The 18,087-nt window shown below is 32.1% G+C and overlaps 1 protein-coding gene across 7 annotated transcripts in view; it reads left to right on the top strand.

The window, feature by feature from the left end:
- The first annotated feature begins 492 nt into the window (after positions 1 to 492).
- The window catches only part of LOC145270111 (chloride channel protein 2-like), a 328,843-nt gene continuing 311,248 nt past the window's right edge, over positions 493 to 18,087 (top strand). For 6 of the 7 annotated variants that reach the window (XM_080125715.1, XM_080125717.1, XM_080125719.1 and 3 more), the window contains exon 1: positions 1,908 to 2,135. In XM_080125715.1, coding sequence (XP_079981841.1) covers positions 2,088 to 2,135 — 48 coding nt within the window. In that variant the 5' untranslated portion in view covers positions 1,908 to 2,087. Of the gene's footprint in view, positions 651 to 1,907; positions 2,136 to 18,087 lie in introns of those variants that run through there. The other variant, XM_080125735.1, reaches the window with a different exon arrangement.

Here is an 18,087-nt window from a genome sequence, read left to right on the forward strand (position 1 = left end):
ATATATATATACATGTACATATATATATATATATATATACATGTACATATATATATATACATGTACATATATATATATACATATATATATATATATATACATGTACATATATATATACATGTACATATATATATACATGTACATATATATATATATATACATGTACATATATATATATACATGTACATATATATATATACATGTACATATATATATATATACATGTACATATATATACATGTACATATATATACATGTACATATATATATATATATATATATATATATATATATATAATTGTTATTTTTTTTTTACTAGAGAGAGAGAGAGAGAGAGAGAGAGAGAGAGAGAGAGAGAGAGAGAGTTGGCTGATATATACTCAACTGCAAAACAAAACAACCAAATGCCAAATCGGTATAAAACGACCCAACACCTGTCGCCTAAAATCTAACAACTTAACAAAAAAAAAAAAAAAAAAAAGTCCCGTTTAGTCGTGTTATTGCTTTCGACTCGAGCAGTAATTGATGCTTAAAAAATTATTAAAAAGAAAAAGAGGAAAGCTACAAGATTTTCGAATTCCTATTTTAAAGCAACAAGTGTAATTAACATTCAATGTGAATTGCCAAATAATTTCGCCAACAAATTACAAGTAAGTCCAAAATAAGAAAAAATAAAAATAAAACAACAAAATACAAACTTTCGGACAGCTGTTTATGTTTTTGGTGCTAATGCAGAGAGTGATCCGCGCTATTTTTTTAAATCGTATTTCCACGTTTAATTAAAGTTTTATTATGTTTTTTTTTATTCACTTGTAAGGTAAAGTACACTCTCCCCTCCCCATGTTAAGAATGGCTTTTTAAATAACATTATTATTTCAGCACAGATCACTCTCTGCATGCATGAGTACCTACCATGCTTTTAATTCCGTAAAAAACCCATAGTGCCTATTTACCGCCCCTTTACGAGGACTGAATGTGAAACAAGGTCAATTTAATTTGGGCGGATATCAAGCTCCCAGAAAGGGGGACAGTAGATCGGCATTAAAAAAAAAAAAAAAAAAAAAAAAAAAAAAGTCTCGGTCGAGAAGGATCTCTCAGTCATTCACCAACCGAACAGATAATGAATGCGCTTTGATCACAGTTCGACGACCAGATACGAGTCTGACGCAGGTTAATTGTCAAGTCTAGGTGAAAGGAAAAGTTAAACCAAAGCATGTGTCCAAGGTTTTAAAACTTCAAAGAAACCGCCACTCGATGACAGGTTTATCTCTGGATTAAGCAACTGTGTGTGTGTGTGTGTGTGTGTGTGTGTGTGTGTTTACATTATTCAGCAAATTTATTATTCGTATCCGGTATTAAGAGGCCTTGTAAGTTGAGAACCAACCTGTACAACGAGCAATCATGGGGTTTCCATTGTGATCTCTGCGCCGATTAGACAGTAACTGATGATCTGAAAGTATTTGTATATTTGTGGGAAAAACAAAACGACAACAAACAAACAAAACATAACCCCAGTTACTAAATTTAATTTATTGCTATCCGTACGTGTGGAGCTGAATTCTTATTCCAGTTATGATGCGAAAAGCAAGAAAAGTAGACCATGAGGGAACTCCTTTATATTTTTTCTTCTTCTACACATGAGACGGCGTGAGAGAATGAGAATGTTTCTAAATAAATAAAAAACAAAACCTCAATTTAGTGTTGGGAGATTTCCGCTTTTTCTCTATCTCTCTCTTTTCACTACGACATGGTGCTCGGTTTTCTTGTGGCCTGCCCGGATTAAAGTAAGAGTGACACCGGGCCGCAACGGACATGCCTTAAAAAACGGACACCTTTTTTTTCCGACAAAAAAAAAAAAAAAAAAATATATATATATATATATATATATATATATATAAGGAAGGACTGTTTTTGTTGCTGTAATTATCACCATTATCGTCACCCAGGCCGTCCTATAAACACAAAAACGTATAAAAGAAAAGAGAAAGAGAATTTTTTTCTCTTCTTTTTTTAAATGTTTTCATAAAAGGAAAAAGCGGCGGTAAGGCCAGGTGTCATTCGTTTTTCAGTCAGTCAAACAAGTTAAGATGGCGTCGGAAGGAGCGGGTAACAATTTCGGCTACGAACAGACGTTGGTAAGTAAATATATATACATATACCTATTCCTTTTCTTTCTTTTTAAAATATAGATTTATTCTCTCTTTTAAGAAAACGAACAAATACGGTCTAAGGAGGTAGATGACCGAATTATTAACTGTTTAATGCTAAGCGGATTATCTGTCGCAGTCTGTTTGGGGGGGGGGGGATTTACATGAGAGAGTGAAGAAAAAAAAGATGACATTCGTTTTTAGCGAAACTTTTGAAAAAATAGTTTCAACTCCCAACAATTACGTCTGCTATGGATGACCATAACATCCATGATTTATATATTTGTTTGAAAAGCGAGAGCTAGCTAAAGATCTCCTTATATTTCGATCACTACCCAGGAAATATATATATATATATATATATATATATATATATATATATATATATATATATATATATATATATATATATATATATATATATCCGGTATATTTACGTATAAGTGTCTGGCGTTACCCGGGTGATGACATATGATAAAGAAAAATCCTTTCAAATATATTAAAAGTCATATCATTTAATAATTTCGTAATAAAATTCTTTTTCGGTACTCGTACATTTATTGATCCGTGCTGAAATAATAACGTTATTTAAAAAGCCATTCTTAACATGGGGAGGGGAGGGTGTTTTGTACCTATTATTCTGTACTTTAACCTTACAATTGAATAAAAAAAACCCATAAAACTTTAATTAAACTTGGAAATACAATTTAAAAAATAGCGCGGATCAGTAAGTGCATTAGCACCAAATATTTTTTTCACTTTAAAAATAGGACTTTGATTTCAGTAAATATTCATAAATAATAATGATAATAGTAGTAAATAGTGGTGTAAGTCACGTAGTTGCGATAAACACAGTCACATGTGAGATTTATTCAACATCAATGAATTTCATTTTATCCGTAAACAAATGTACAATTTCATTGTTTGGTTGATAGTTAAAAAACAAGGTTCTTATGCACTTGTGTTACCGTATTATCATTTCTTAAATAGTATTTAAGTTAAATTCAAGTTTTATGATTCCCCAATGTTAAGAATGGCTTTCTAAATGTTATTTCAGCACGGTAACATGAGTGCATAGTACCAAAACAAACACCACTTTAACAGCAACTACATATACCGAATACGGACCGTGCAGAAATACTAATGGTATTATTTAGTAACCCATTCTTAACATGAGGGGAAGGGCGTTTTGCGACTATTTCAGCACTTTCACCTAACAATTTAGCACTTATGCAGTAAAAGAACCATGCTATCTGTCGGAATTGTCCGGGCGGTTTACGGAAAACGCCGGAAGACGCTAAACTCTTTAACCCTAAAAAAAAAAAAAAAAAAAAAAAAAAAAATCACAAAGAAAACACTTGTTTATCATTTTGAATATTTATTTTGATTTGAGTATATATATATATATATATATATATATATATATATATATATAAATTAAAAAAAAATATAAGAAAAATAATTTAAAAAGTTGTTCGCTATTAGTTTATTATTAAAAAAAAAAAAAAAAAAAAAAAAAAATCCGTAAACTGCCGGGAACGGTACTTAGGTACCAACAATTTAATAAATAAAATACAGTAAAAATTGAATTTAACTTAAAAATCTTATCTAAAAAAAAATCACGTCTGTTCTGTATAATACAAAAATTAGTTTGTTTTAATTTTTAATATCCTACGTATCAAATAAAACAATCAAAATGTCCCTGGCAACGCCAAGTAGGTAACAACTTATTTGGTACTTATGTTACCATGCTGAAATAATAACGTTATTTAGAAAGCTATTCTTAATATGGGGAGGGGAAGGTGTTTTGTAATTATTCTCTACTTTCACCTAACAATTTAATAAAAAGTTATAGCGCAGCCGCAAAACTTGAATTTAACTTTAAAATACTATTAAAAAAATAGCACGGAAACACCTTTGTTTTTATTGATATAGATTATTTATTTAAAACCCGTTTCTGTTCGGATTTTTTTTTTTTGTATCAATATTATTTATCATTCATATTTGGAAATATAATTTTTTACGGATTTTTGTCAATTTCTAAATATTAAAATTATTTTTCTCTGATTGTTCGTTAACATTGCGTTTATAAAAAGGTTTCCTTTTTCTCGTTATAAAACAATTATATCACTTTTGATAATCCATAGATTCAAAATCTAATCATTTGCTTTTTCCTGTTGACTTAAAATTGTTTTCCTCTCGATTAAAAAAAGTTAACTAAAAAATATAATTTATTAATTGATTATTAATTGTGTTTTTATACCCCTACCCCATTTTTTTAAAAAAATGAAATGGTTATTTCTTTTAATTATGAATTTTTAAAGACTGACTTAAAATCTAAAGTTATAAACAATAACAAATTAATAATTAATGTTCCGATGTTTATTTTTTGTTTAATAATTTGGAATAATTTAAACAAAACATTTTATATCAGTTTTAGATTTAATTTAAAAAGTTATCATTTTAATTAAAACTAAATTATTTCAGTAATAAACAAAAAGTACTTTAAAAAGTTTAGCCCGAAAATTAAAACAGTTTACAATTATAATTTATTTAGAGTGAAATAGGTTTTGTCATTAAGCTAGTTTCACTGTACACGTGATCCATCATACCAGCCCCACCTAACTAATATTCCTGATGAACCAAGTGCAAAAGAGATCCAGACAATTGCATTTAAGGGAACAGCGAGGATACTAAAAAGAGCTCTCGGTGGGTTTCAATAAAAAGCAGGGAAATGTTGGCAGCTGGTTTGGCTGCCCCATACCCAGCATTACAATCTTCAAAGAAAGAAAAACAACAAAAGTCATTATAGGAGCAACACTCAACAGGGCGAATGAAAAAGAATTTCAAAAACTATATGGCGAATATACCCGGTGAACAAAGTGCAAGAGAAACACAAATAATTGTACTTCAAGGGACAGTTAGAATCTTGAAAAGATCTCTCGATTGGAGTAACTAAACTAATGGGAGAATGTTTGGCATCCGGTAGAATGCCCTATCCCTAGCAAAAAACAAAGTGGTAAGAAAATTAAAACAGAATCTCTACTGAAAAATGTAGTCGCCATCTTTATAAACACACCGAGAGATTATTCAAGTTTATAATTTTCTTTGGAAAGCCAGGATCGATTTGATATTTCTGTAGAAGAGGACCCATAGCGGCCTGAATGTTTTCGTTTACGATTTACGGAACAGACCGGAAATGACCAACCGACATCGAGCATTCAGTAAAAACAATCTTTTCACTTTTTCCCTCACTTGAGATTAGGATCAATTACCACCCCCTCGTTTTAAAAATGGGTTTAATAATTTCTAAATTTATTTTGTTTTACTTTTTTAAAGAATTATTTTTCAACTTTTATTTAATTCTTTTCCACCCTAAACAAGGCATATTGCCACTTGGAACGTAAGGAGATACTACTTGAGATTGTGTCAAACAGAACTGTGTGGGGAGTTGAGCAGCGAGTTGATATAGTCACGGAGGCAGGAAACAGAGGGAATTCCAAAATCTAGCAATCTGAGAGAAGGAACTATTAGAGTAGAAACCTTTCCAGTAATTAAGGACTTCAACAGTGAAGGGGTGGGATTTTGCTACTCGTCGGGTTGAAAAGGAGGACGAATGCTGATAGTTCATCAGAACACATTCCATTAAAGTACTTGTAAAACAGGCACAAAGATGTGACATTGCGGTGATGGGACAGAGGCTAGAGCTTGGTTGATAGTGCAGTGCTGTTTTTCTCCCCCCCCCCTTGTTTAATAGGGAGAAAATAGTGGTGTGGCAACCATACTCCATGCATGGGTGAATTATGGCGTTGTAAAGATATAGAATACTCTCTGGTGTGAGTAATTTTCTAGCAGAGTAAAGGGAGCCCACCTTCTTTGCAGCTACAACTTTATTTTATAAAGCCTAACTCGGGCCCTAATCTAGTGCCTTTGAACTTTTTTTCCCCCAGCCTTCAGATTATAAACTGCTTCTTTCTGTAACTCACAATCAGAAACATTTGGGCTATGCGAGTCCTCTCGTATAGAATCACCAACATTTTTTTTTTCTTTTGAAATAAAAAGGCGGGGGGGGGGAGGAGAAAGTATACAAAAACAATATTTTACTAAAATAATGGAGTTTTTCTATAGGGGTGGAACCAATATCATATTCGAATGTTTGCGATTTATGAACCAAATCGGAAACAGTTGAAGCAGTTTACGATGTGAAAGCCACGAAAATATAAAATGGGTGACAACACTACAACATGTAAGTGCAGAAGGATTAGTTATATGGTGAAATTTTTAGCTTGTCCTCTCCACCAATAAAGTTGATTCACAGACTGATTTGAAGAAAATTATTAAACCCATTCTCAACACGAAGGGAGGGCCATTTTATATTTTAATAGAAATCACTCGAGACAAGGTATGAAGCCACTGGATGTAAGAAGTTAGAAAAAAATACTACTAGCTAACAATAATTGTTAATTGGATAAATTCCAACCCAGAAAACAGCCATTCTTCCTGCTTTATCATGAACGTGAAGACTAAAGGACAAAATAAGAAAAGTGAAAGTTACGGGACTGTCAATCTATGCTCCACTTTTGAGTCTCTAACCTACAGTCAAGAAAAAAAAATAAAAAATTTATTTCTGTTAATCTTAGTACTAATTGTTTGACAACGGCTCGTCGATTTCTGGTTTATTTCATAAATTGCAACCGAAAAACATTCGGTTTGAATACTACCAATAATGGTAAAATAATGTTGTACATTTCAAAATGAAATGGTTACCCATCCTATAACTCGAAAATTATGAACTTGAATTATCACCTTGAGCTGAGTTCACGACTTGACTTACTCGTGAAGATGGCAATTATATTTTTTTTCTGATTGAGTTTTCATTTTGACATTTCATGTGTACAATGAAACTTACTATAACTTTCTGTTTTTAATCTTGTCTAATGCTAAAACATGGTTAATGAATTGTATTTTCCGGTAGGGGAGTCCCAGGCGATTAGCAATAAACTTTCTGGAGAGGAGAGCAAAGCTTGGGAGTATGGACCTTCTAGAACTGCACATGACCAAAGCCAACAGAGAAAAGCCGTCTTAACAGTGACATAGACTGTTGGCTTTGGGGATGAGCCCCCCGCCCCCCCTCCACCAACTGGACTTTGTAAAAAAAAAATGTTTGTTCTTTGTATAGACCGTTGTTTTCAGTTTTATCCTCGACCAATGGACACTCCTTTTAATTTTTAAAATGTATTTTGTTTCTAAAAATAAACATAAATCTATTTTATTCGTTTGAAAATCTTTACATTAATAAAAATTGTTTGACCACTTATGTGTCTGTGTGTTTCTCACCCCTGTGATAAATATTGAAGATAGACGACCCGTGAGCCTTTTGGTCACGGGTCGGTTACAGTTTTATAGTACTATTAAAACTGTGTGGATAAGTGTTAACATTTCATTAAAACATCAGGAGGTGGGGTGGGAGATCCTTTCTGACTTCATAAATGCTGAAGTAAAAGATGTAATACATTAAAAAACAAAGGTTTTCTGCTAGACTAACAAGACTTCGACTGGATGATGTCACAGAATCAAAATAGTTTTAAGATATCAGGATGATCCATTATGACGTCATAAATGCTGAAGTAACAAAAGCATTACATTATTCTTTCAACTGTCATATATATTAGGCCTTGCGCGAAAGAGCAGGACACAAAATATTTTAAATAATAGTAATAATAATAATAGAATAACAATAACAAAGACTTTTGCTGATGAGGACTACTATTGAGCGTAACCAGTTATACAGTCCTTTTGAAATTTTCATCACTATTTTTCTCGTTATGTACTGAATATTTGTTAATGAAACCTATATGAAATATGTTCCTTATTAAATTTTAAAGATTTTCTATTCTTAAAGAAGTTTTAAAAAAATTTAATCTAAAAAAGTTATTTTTAAGTTTTTGTTAAAATAAATTCAGATTTTCTCATTCAGACCTGTAATAATACAAAGAAGGGGTTGCAAAAATGAGTTGTGGTGTGAGGAGAAATACAAACTGAAATAGAGAAGGAGAGTTTTAAAATATAAACTTAAAAAAATAAGATACAAGTTAGAAAAGCATTTCATCCAAGGCATGAAAATTGTTAAACAAAATGTTTTTACTATAGGCTTTAAAAATAAAGGTACAAGATTCAATTTGAAATTTATTTATCTTCAAAGTGCACTTTTATAAATTTTATAAAGTAAGGTATAAAAATTTAATTTAAATCAAAAAATTACCTTAGATTTATTTTATGTAATGTACATTTTGTTGCAATTTAAAAACATTATCTTTCATCTAGCAATTAATGATATAGATATAAAATTTTCAATGATTTTTTTTAAAAAGTGCAACAGATTGTACATTACATTACTTTGGATTTATTTTTTCCAAGGTAATGTTTTGATTCAATTTAAATTAAATTTTTATACCTTACTTTGTAAAATTTATAAGAGTGCACTTTGAAGATAAATATATTTCAAATTAAATCTTGTACCTTTATTTTTAAAGCCTATAGTAAAAACATTTTGTTTAACAATTTTCATTCCTTGGATGAAATGCTTTTCTAACTTGTGTGTGTGTGTGTATATATATATATATATATATATATATATATATATATATATACTTTCTTTGTTTGTCCATTTCATTTGTTATGACATTTTGTATGGATCTTTGTCATGATATGGTGCAGCGAACAAAATGTTATAATATCCGTTTGATGCACAGTTAGGAATTAATAAGGATTAGTATTTACTGAAAGGATGACGTAATACTTTTGTTACTTCAACATTTTTATGACGTCATTTTTTGATGCAAAAATGAGTACAAATTTAGCCATATTGAACCATCATAAATTTTGCATAAAGCACTCGTCCTATGTTAACGGTCTATAACTTTTTAACGGGCTAAAAGTCTAATATATATGCAATAATAATAAATGAAAAGTGAGGAATAAAAGTTACATATAACTTTACTATATCATCAGAACAACAGGCAGAAGTTAAGGGGAAATTTAAGAAAAACTCTTTAGGTCATGGCATTTTGAAGCTAAATACTTCTCATCAGAAAAGGAGAAAGGCCAGAATTATGCAAACATGGAGAGTCTATATTAATTTATTGCGGACTATTATTCTCATCTTTATTAGTTGTTGTTTCACAACGTTTCGGCCAACTATTCCTCCGGCCTTCGTCAGGTGATAACCGCGACGGATAGGAACTTCGAATCTCCTAACTGCATTCTCAGCAATCACTGCCGTCCATAGTTGTCAATCCTACCCAAAGCTGGCCAGAGACTTACTTGGCCAAAGACGTGGTGAGACAACAACTATGGATAGCAGTGATTGCTGAGAATGCGGTTAGGAGATTCGAAGTTCCTATCCATCGCGGTTATCACCTGACGAAGGCCGGATGAATAGTTGGCCGAAACGTTGTGAAACAACAACTAATAAAGATGAGAATAATAGTCCGCAATAAATAAATTAATATAAATAATACTCATCTCAATAATGAATTCCAATTAAAATAATATATATATGGAGTGTAGTATACTATTAAAATAAAGAGAGAGGAGAACCCTGCAGATTGAATCTCTTCCACTAGGCTAACAAAACTAAAACCAGAGAAAAAGTAATTTAATGTTAATTTTATTTTTTTAAACATGGCTTAAGTTTAAAAAAAAAAAGAAAAAAAAAAGAAACTTCTTGGAAACTATGAAGATGCCATTTTACTTTAAATAATAAGAATTTATCAAATAAATATAGTTTTGCTTAATTTTCTAAAAAAAACAAAACAAAAAAAAACAAAAAAAAAAACAATCTTTGTTTATTGATACAATTTCCATTTAATAGTTTTTTTTTTCTAATTTGATAAATTCTGTTTCTGGTTCCTGGTTCATTTTATGTGGTAGATAGAACCCGTGTTCCATTTGCATATAAAAAAAAATATTCATGATCTTTTTTTTTTTTTTTTTTTTTTTTTGCTTTTTATAACCTTGTAATATAGTGCCTAATTTTTAATAGTCTAAGAAACTTAAAAACAAATCTAAAAATTATAGATTATAGAGGAAAATGTCATGGCGTACCTTTAGTCCTTATTTATTTTCTAGAATGTTAATTTAAAAACAAAATTCTTTGTATCATTTGAATTGCTTCATCTGTGATTCTAAAAAAATCAAAGTACCTACTTTATTCTGTTAAATAAACACTTGAAAACAAGATTAAAGCAAATGCACTTATATTTTTAGTAGTTTTATAAAAGTTTTGAATAAGTAAAAATATATATTAATATATATTTTTGTTCAATGAATAATGCTTTCTTAAAAAATTTTCTAGCAGTAAAAAAAAAATTAGTTTTGCATGGTTTAATAGGTTTTTAGCAATGGCTATTTTGTATTTCACTCTTGAAATTTAAAAGACAAGAATTGAAGCTGGTCACTTTTTTTTTTTTTTTTATATAATTAGAGGTGTTTAACATATTATCAGTTGTAAGTAAAAACTTCAGGGAATGAGATTTTATCATTTACATTTCTATGGTGAATTTAAGAATTATTTTGGAAAATGTCTTGAAGTATATTTGTTCAGTATCAGCCAGAATAAAAATATCATCCACATAGCCTACATAAATCGTGTTTTTGTGTTATTAGATATTTTGTCTTCAAGATCTGTCATAGAATTCACTACAATCAGTCTGAGAACTGAACCCATTGAAAGTCAATTTGAGTGTTAATGTTTCCTTTGAAATCATAAAAAAGTACTTCAGTGGTGCCAAGTGATAGTAACCTTTATTTTTAGTATTTTCTTTGTTGATTTTAAGTGGAGGAAGGGACGAGTTTTGTGTGCATGTGTAATATATATATGCATACACACATACAGAAAGATGAAAACGATTAGTACTGGCACGTTGCCAGTCAAAGCAGGATTGAAAAAAATAAATTGTACATTGAAAGTATTTGTATACGCCGTTGACATTGCAGGTTTAGTGTTATTAGACTGAGTTTAGTATCTATCTATTATATAAAAGGAACTTGCTGTGTGAGTTCGTTTTCTATGGACTCTTAAATGGCTGGGATTATTTTCTTTTAAATTTCATATGAATGTACTTCATATATCTGGCAGTGTTCTTAGATAGGTTTTGTATCGGAGTGTCTTCGGTAAGTACCGATAACAAAAAAATTGAATGAAAGAAAGAACAGTGATTTTGAGCAAAGTTAACATCTTATATAGCCTAACATCACAAGTGCATTTGAAAAGTTTTATTGCCACACAAGCAGAAAGGCCCTGCATATAAAATCAACAGTAGTTTGTATTATTATTCAAGCCGTTATATATAAAAAATAAATTTATTAAATCAACACTAAGTTCTCTACAATGCAATCTAGACTACAATGTATTGTGAACTATGTCACTGCGAGGAGGCATGTGAAGCTTCCTCCCAGTGCACGGTGGTTGGTCCCCAACTAGAGCAGACAATCGATTTAATTTAAAAATAATCTATTTCACTGATTTCATTGACAATAAAAATATGGGAGTATGAAAAATTTGTTAATCATCATTTAATCCCTAGCAACGTCGGGTTTCCCTGCTAGTATATATATATATATATGTGTGTATGTGTGTAGAGAAACACATTCTTGTCAAGATAAATCCCTTTTATTATTATACCTTATGCTCAACCTATTTGATGCGTTGGCAACGTTCATGTGGTCAGCTAATTAGTCACTAATGCCGAGGTATATGAATAAAACAAAAACCTTTTTCAATTCATTCACAAAGTCCATCGCTGATAATCTATTAATCTTGTCACATTTTCATGTACATCTGATGAAAACTCTGAATATAATTCTGGGCAGCAATCCAAACTTGATTCAATTAAAAATAGACTAAAAGATAACTGCAAAGTCATCAATGTTTTCTAACGTATGTGTCGGTCATAAGTATAGAATCGCATATGTGTATATTGTTGTTGCTGGTATGTTGTTGTTATGGTGTTGTTAGCAGCAGGACCTGTGGAATTCCATGGAAATGTCCATTGTATTTTAAATATAGAACTGATCCCAATGAAATAAATTAATAAATATTAATAAATACTCAAAAAGTAATATTGTGCTACATAGTTCTATACAAATAATGAAATCACATTGTAAGAGACCATCTTTAATTTACTCTTTTAGTCCAGCACCTCTTGGCAGTTTTTTTTGTTTTTTTTTGTACTGTTTGTTTCGAATGTTCCCTTTTTTATGTAATGTTTCACTGATTTTCTTCAGCGAAGAACGTCTGCATGTCGAAATTGCTATGTGTTCCTTTCTCACACCATTGCAATAATGATCATATATTATTGTAATGATAATCCAAAACGAGGCCACATCAAAGGAAGTTACTCATATTCTTGTAAACGTTTGCCAGATTGGTCTTTTTTAATGCCAAATTTTGCGAATTCGGTTTTTTTAAAAAGCAGTTTAGCATAAAAAAAATTGTATTTGGCCTTTTTTTTCAAAACGTAGCATATGAACTAAGGAAGGAATATTATATAAAGTGCACTTTTTTTTTCTTCTAGAAAAAATATTATCCAAATACAGAATTTATTTTATCTATTATGCAAGGTTTTGGTATATTTATTTTTGTTGCCCCTCCCCCGCCTCCTCTCTCTTTTATTATTGTAATAGTGTGGACGTGCATATGGCAGCAGTTGTATACTAATAACCGAGCCATGTGAGGTGACGTCACAGCGAGGAAGAAAAAAACGACTATAAAAAAAAGGAAAACATAGCTTGAGAAGGACAGAAATAGACATGTTAAGGGAGATGACGACGTTTAGGTTTTTGCAATTCTTGCAAGGAGGTGTCAACGTCCTCCTACAGCACTTGGAATTTCCAAATTGGTCACCCATCTGGTACTGACCAGGCTCAACATTGCTTAACTTTGGTGATTTAATGAGAACCAGTGTCAACATGGTTATGCCATACTTTTTCTTTTTTTCTTTTAAGTGTGTATTTTTTTGTGAAAGCTATTCAAGTCAAAGAAATAGGGGTGAATCGGCTTTACTTTATATATAGTATGAAAATCAAAATTATGAAAATTATAACTAGTAAAATGTAATTGTTTATATTTATCGATTTTTATTGTTCATTTTTTTTTTTTTTGTCTGCATCGGTTGCCCATTCTATTTGACTATCAGACTAAATTAACTTGGATCCAATCTATCTCTATAACCTTATGGCATTTAAATCTTTCATAAGTCACGATATGGAAGGTTACTGCTATTCCCTTAAACAAATTTTTATTTAGAAATGTTGAGTTATTTTTAATATTGATAGAAAAAAGTGTTCAAGATTAAATATTCCATCAGAAAAGATTTTGGTCTTAGACAATAATGTATAATCACACTGGTGTTTGCTCACTAATGTACCAGCGATTTCCTTTCACATTGTGTTCTGTAGTCCTGAACATACTGCCTCAGAATTGTGTGAATGAACATGTATCACTGTCACATTTTTGAAATTTTGTATTGTTTAAATATCATGATATTCCTAAGTTTTATGCCTGCCCCAATTAGCTTAGTAGCCTCTGTCTATTGTTAACGGTTTTCTAACCATGGCTTAATAAAGACAGGAAAAAAAGAAAATTATAGAGAAAAGAATGGGTGCCATTTCCAACCTGGCTATTTTAAGGAGGAATACAATTTAAAAAAGCTAAACAAATGTACTACAATCCTGACTGTATACGAACATATAATATTGTTGCAGTCACAACTTCTGCTAGTGATAAAATGTGTCCGATGGTTTTGTTTTGTTTAAAGGCATATCAACGTTTTGTGGATTATCTATATATATAAAAGCGAAAATGTACGTATGTATGTGTGTTCGCTTTTTCTGTATGTCAACAAAAGGCTTTTTTCTGAGAAGCGGTCGCTCGCTTCACAACTTTTTAAAACTTTTTATATCACATATAAATCGTAATATCTCAGTTAACAACGAAGCTCGTCTGTATATTTAATTTGCTCGATTTCGGGAAAATAAATATTCAATATTTGTCGCTCGCCGCATGTGGGTTAGTCTTTTTCCTATAACATCTGGGGGGTGGGGAGAGCGTTCAGAAGTAAATGAATACTATCCCGCAGTCAAACATGACCTCATTAACGCATTAAAACGGGCATCTGCTAAATCCAAGTAATTAAATAAATTCAAACGTGTTTCCGTTAGCATCTCGCGGTGGGGCAATGGTTAACGTCGCACGTTTTGTTTTTCACACTTTAATTTACAACTTTGCCGCAACGGTTCGGGTTCGATCCTCATACTTACTTTTTTTTTTTGAACCCCCCCCCCCCCCCACAAACACACCTCTAAACACCCGGGAAACGCCGGGTACCCCTCGCTAGTTTAATGTGAAAATCCATTTGTGTTTATAAAAGGTTTTAATACTTTAAGTTCTTAACATCCTCAAATATTTATTCTTCTTGTTTGATCTGTTAGCACCAGATCAGCCTATTTGAAGATATTGACTTCCTAACTTAATGCACTAAACATTGATGTTTTATTTCCTTTCCAGAACTCAATCATGTTCTGCAAAGCCAAAAAACAACAAATTTACTCTATAAAACAGCCAAACTAAACATTATGAATAAATATTTGAAAATATAAAACTTGATGCAGAAAAACTTTTGAACAAAATGATTGAAACCAAAAGGGTTGATATGCCGTAAAACAACTAAACGAAACACCATGAATAAATATTTAATGGTATTAACTTTATAAGCACAAAGCCTTTTTTTCCAAATTACTATATTCGGCATAAAATAACCCTAAAGGGGTTGATTTACCGTAAAACAAAACTACTAAACCATGTGTTTGGTTTAACTTTTTATTCATGTGCATACTGGTGAATGCAGTTTTGTGTCCGTTTCAGGATGTATTCTAATCAACTCAAAGTTGAGAGATCAACAGATATTACCAATCTATGTAAGAATATTCTAGAATATATATATAAGTTCAAGTCATTAACAACAAATTCTTAAATTTTAATGGATGCATGTTTTATTCGTATTATGTGAATTCATTGGTCTATTCTCATCTTGAGTGTGATTTTCACAACGTTTCGGTAGATATTACTTAGGACCTCTATTTCTATTATGGCTGACAGAACAAGAGCATACTGTGAATCAAATAAAGGGTTCCATTTGAAATTCCGTGCAGATTCCAGAGTTCGACAGAAATGTTCTTTAGTTGAACAAGATACACCTGAAGAAGGTTAGTTATGTCTACCGGAACATTGTGAAAATCACACTCAAGATGAGAACAGTAGTCCGATTAATCCAAATAATATGAATAACCAATCCTCATGTGAAAAATTCAGAAACGGCATATTTTATTGACTAAAAATGGATAATTTGGAACAGATCTGCTTCCTGTCTGTGTTTTTAAATCAAATCAATGTTGCCATCTATATCTATAGAATTGGATCATTCATGTAATGTCGGTGTGGAAGTTGATTCACCCCTGTTTAAGCAAGTAAAAATGGAAGGAAATACTGTTGGCTTACAATAACTCCAAAGCTATTGTAAGCCTCCCCATTTCGGATATGGAGTGAAACCTGTCTTATCTTTATGCTTTTTACAGTGCCTTGTATCTTCTTAAATATGCTATATATATATATATATATATATATAATTACTAGCAAAAGTACCTGTCATTGACTGGGTTCAAAAATAGCCTACAGAAAATGAACTCTGATTTATGAAAGGGAAGGGTTGTAAAGAGATAGCTTCGAATTTGGGGGTATCAAAACCAAAGCAAAATATGATGAAAGTAAAAATAAAATAGATAAACCCCATAATTTATTATACCATACCTGTTCACACTGAAACACTTATCACAATATTCTGTGCATCTATATTAAAAAACCTTGTTAAACTTTGTGACATATTTTCATTCTATGGAGGTCAGGTGCGAATGAACACCCCATAATTTTATTATACCATATTTCTTCAAACTGAAGCATAATTATCAACGTATACTTACGCAGATAGATATGAAAAGTTTTTATTAAAGTTTGTGCCTATTTTCATTCTATGGAGGCCAGGTGCGAATGCAGACCCCCACAATTTTATTATACCATCCCTATTTAAGTTAAAACATACTTATCAAAGTATTATGTACATCTATATCAAAAACACTTGTAAACGTTTTTTTTTTTTTTTTTTTTTTTTTTTTTTTATTTCCATATTTTGTGGACCATGTGCATATGCAGACCCCACAATTTTAATGAATCATCATTATGCCAGATCAAACATACCCATTCCTGTGTCTCGATACATCTATCATGTGTGATCAGTTTTCTATAATAGTCAACCATATAGGAGCCTATTCGTGACCAGACACACACACACAGACGTTCAGCTTTATATTATATATGTGTGTGTGTGTGTGTGTATGTATGTACAATGGGCTATAGAATATTCTACGATTGATTGTGTAAAAATGTGGTTTTTGAAAAGCATGGAAATAGTTGCAAGGAATTGGGTCAATGATTATTTTTATAGTTGCAAATTCATCTCTTTAGAAAAGAAAAACAGTAATGTGCCTTATTTTGTGTATAACATGACTAAATATAGTTGTAATGATCCAAGGTAACTCAGCTGAACATGAATTCTGAAATAAAAATATGAAATAAATATTTATTCATGGTCAATATTGATCTCGTTTTAACTTGGTTGGCAAATATTCTCTAGTTGAATTCATTCTATTGGTAGAAGATGAAATTACCATTTTTAGATTCAAACCAGCTGACCCGAATGAGTGCCATTCCGGACTCTGGCCTGCTGACCCGACTGAGAGTGCCATTCCGGACTCTGGCCTGCTGACCCGACTGAGAGTGCCATTCCGGACTCTGGCCTGCTGACCCGACTGAGAGTGCCATTCCGGACTCTGGCCTGCTGACCCGACTGAGAGTGCCATTCCGGACTCTGGCCTGCTGGCCCGACTGAGAGTGCCATTCCGGACTCTGGCCTGCTGGCCCGACTGAGAGTGCCATTCCGGACTCTGGCCTGCTGGCCCGACTGAGAGTGCCATTCCGGACTCTGGCCTGCTGGCCCGACTGAGAGTGCCATTCCGGACTCTGGCCTGCTGGCCCGACTGAGAGTGCCATTCCGGACTCTGGCCTGCTGGCCCGACTGAGAGTGCCATTCCGGACTCTGGCCTGCTGGCCTGAATGAGTGCTAGTTCAAATTTGTAGCTTGTTGATCCGAATAAAAATGTAATTTCAAAATTGAGCTTGCTGGCCCGAATGAGAATTCTATTTCATGTTCTAGCCTGAGAAATTGAATTGTGAACAAAGCCACTTAGTAGCATCTCTAAGATGAGTGTCGGCCATTCAGTGTACATATTTAGCAATGAAAATCCTATTTTATGCTAAAGTGTGATGTTCAAAACTGCTCCTTCAGATAAGAGGATGCATCTGAAATTAAATATTTTGATGGATCCGGAATTGACAGCTGGTTAGTCATGTTCTCTATTATTAGTAACTTCCGTTCTTTGTGACTATTCTACTTTTTGCCAGATTAAGCTAACTTAGTAACTGTTTATATACCTTTTGACAGCTAAAAATCATTTATTTCGTATTAGGAAGGTTTTCCGGTGTTGCCTGGGAGCCATGGCTAAGAAAATAGAAGAGTTAAAGGCCCCTCCCCCCACATACACATCTTCAGTCACTTAATTTTTTAAATATACTCTCTGTCTTCTTCTCTTCTGTTATTCTGCTCAAACTTTGGCAACTGATAGAAAGTCAAAACAGCTGTGTCAGTATTGTTTTTCGAACAGTTACTAGTAAAAATGTTTTCTCTGTCCCCCCCCCCCTCCAGCAGTAATTTGATAAGTAGTGATCCTAATTGAATGAATATTAAAGTATTTTTTTAATCCTAACTCT

The sequence above is a fragment of the Euprymna scolopes genome, chromosome 4 (genome assembly GCF_053919585.1).
Source record: "Euprymna scolopes isolate OS-2025 chromosome 4, ASM5391958v1, whole genome shotgun sequence".
In the NCBI taxonomy this organism is placed as follows: domain Eukaryota; kingdom Metazoa; phylum Mollusca; class Cephalopoda; order Sepiida; family Sepiolidae; genus Euprymna; species Euprymna scolopes.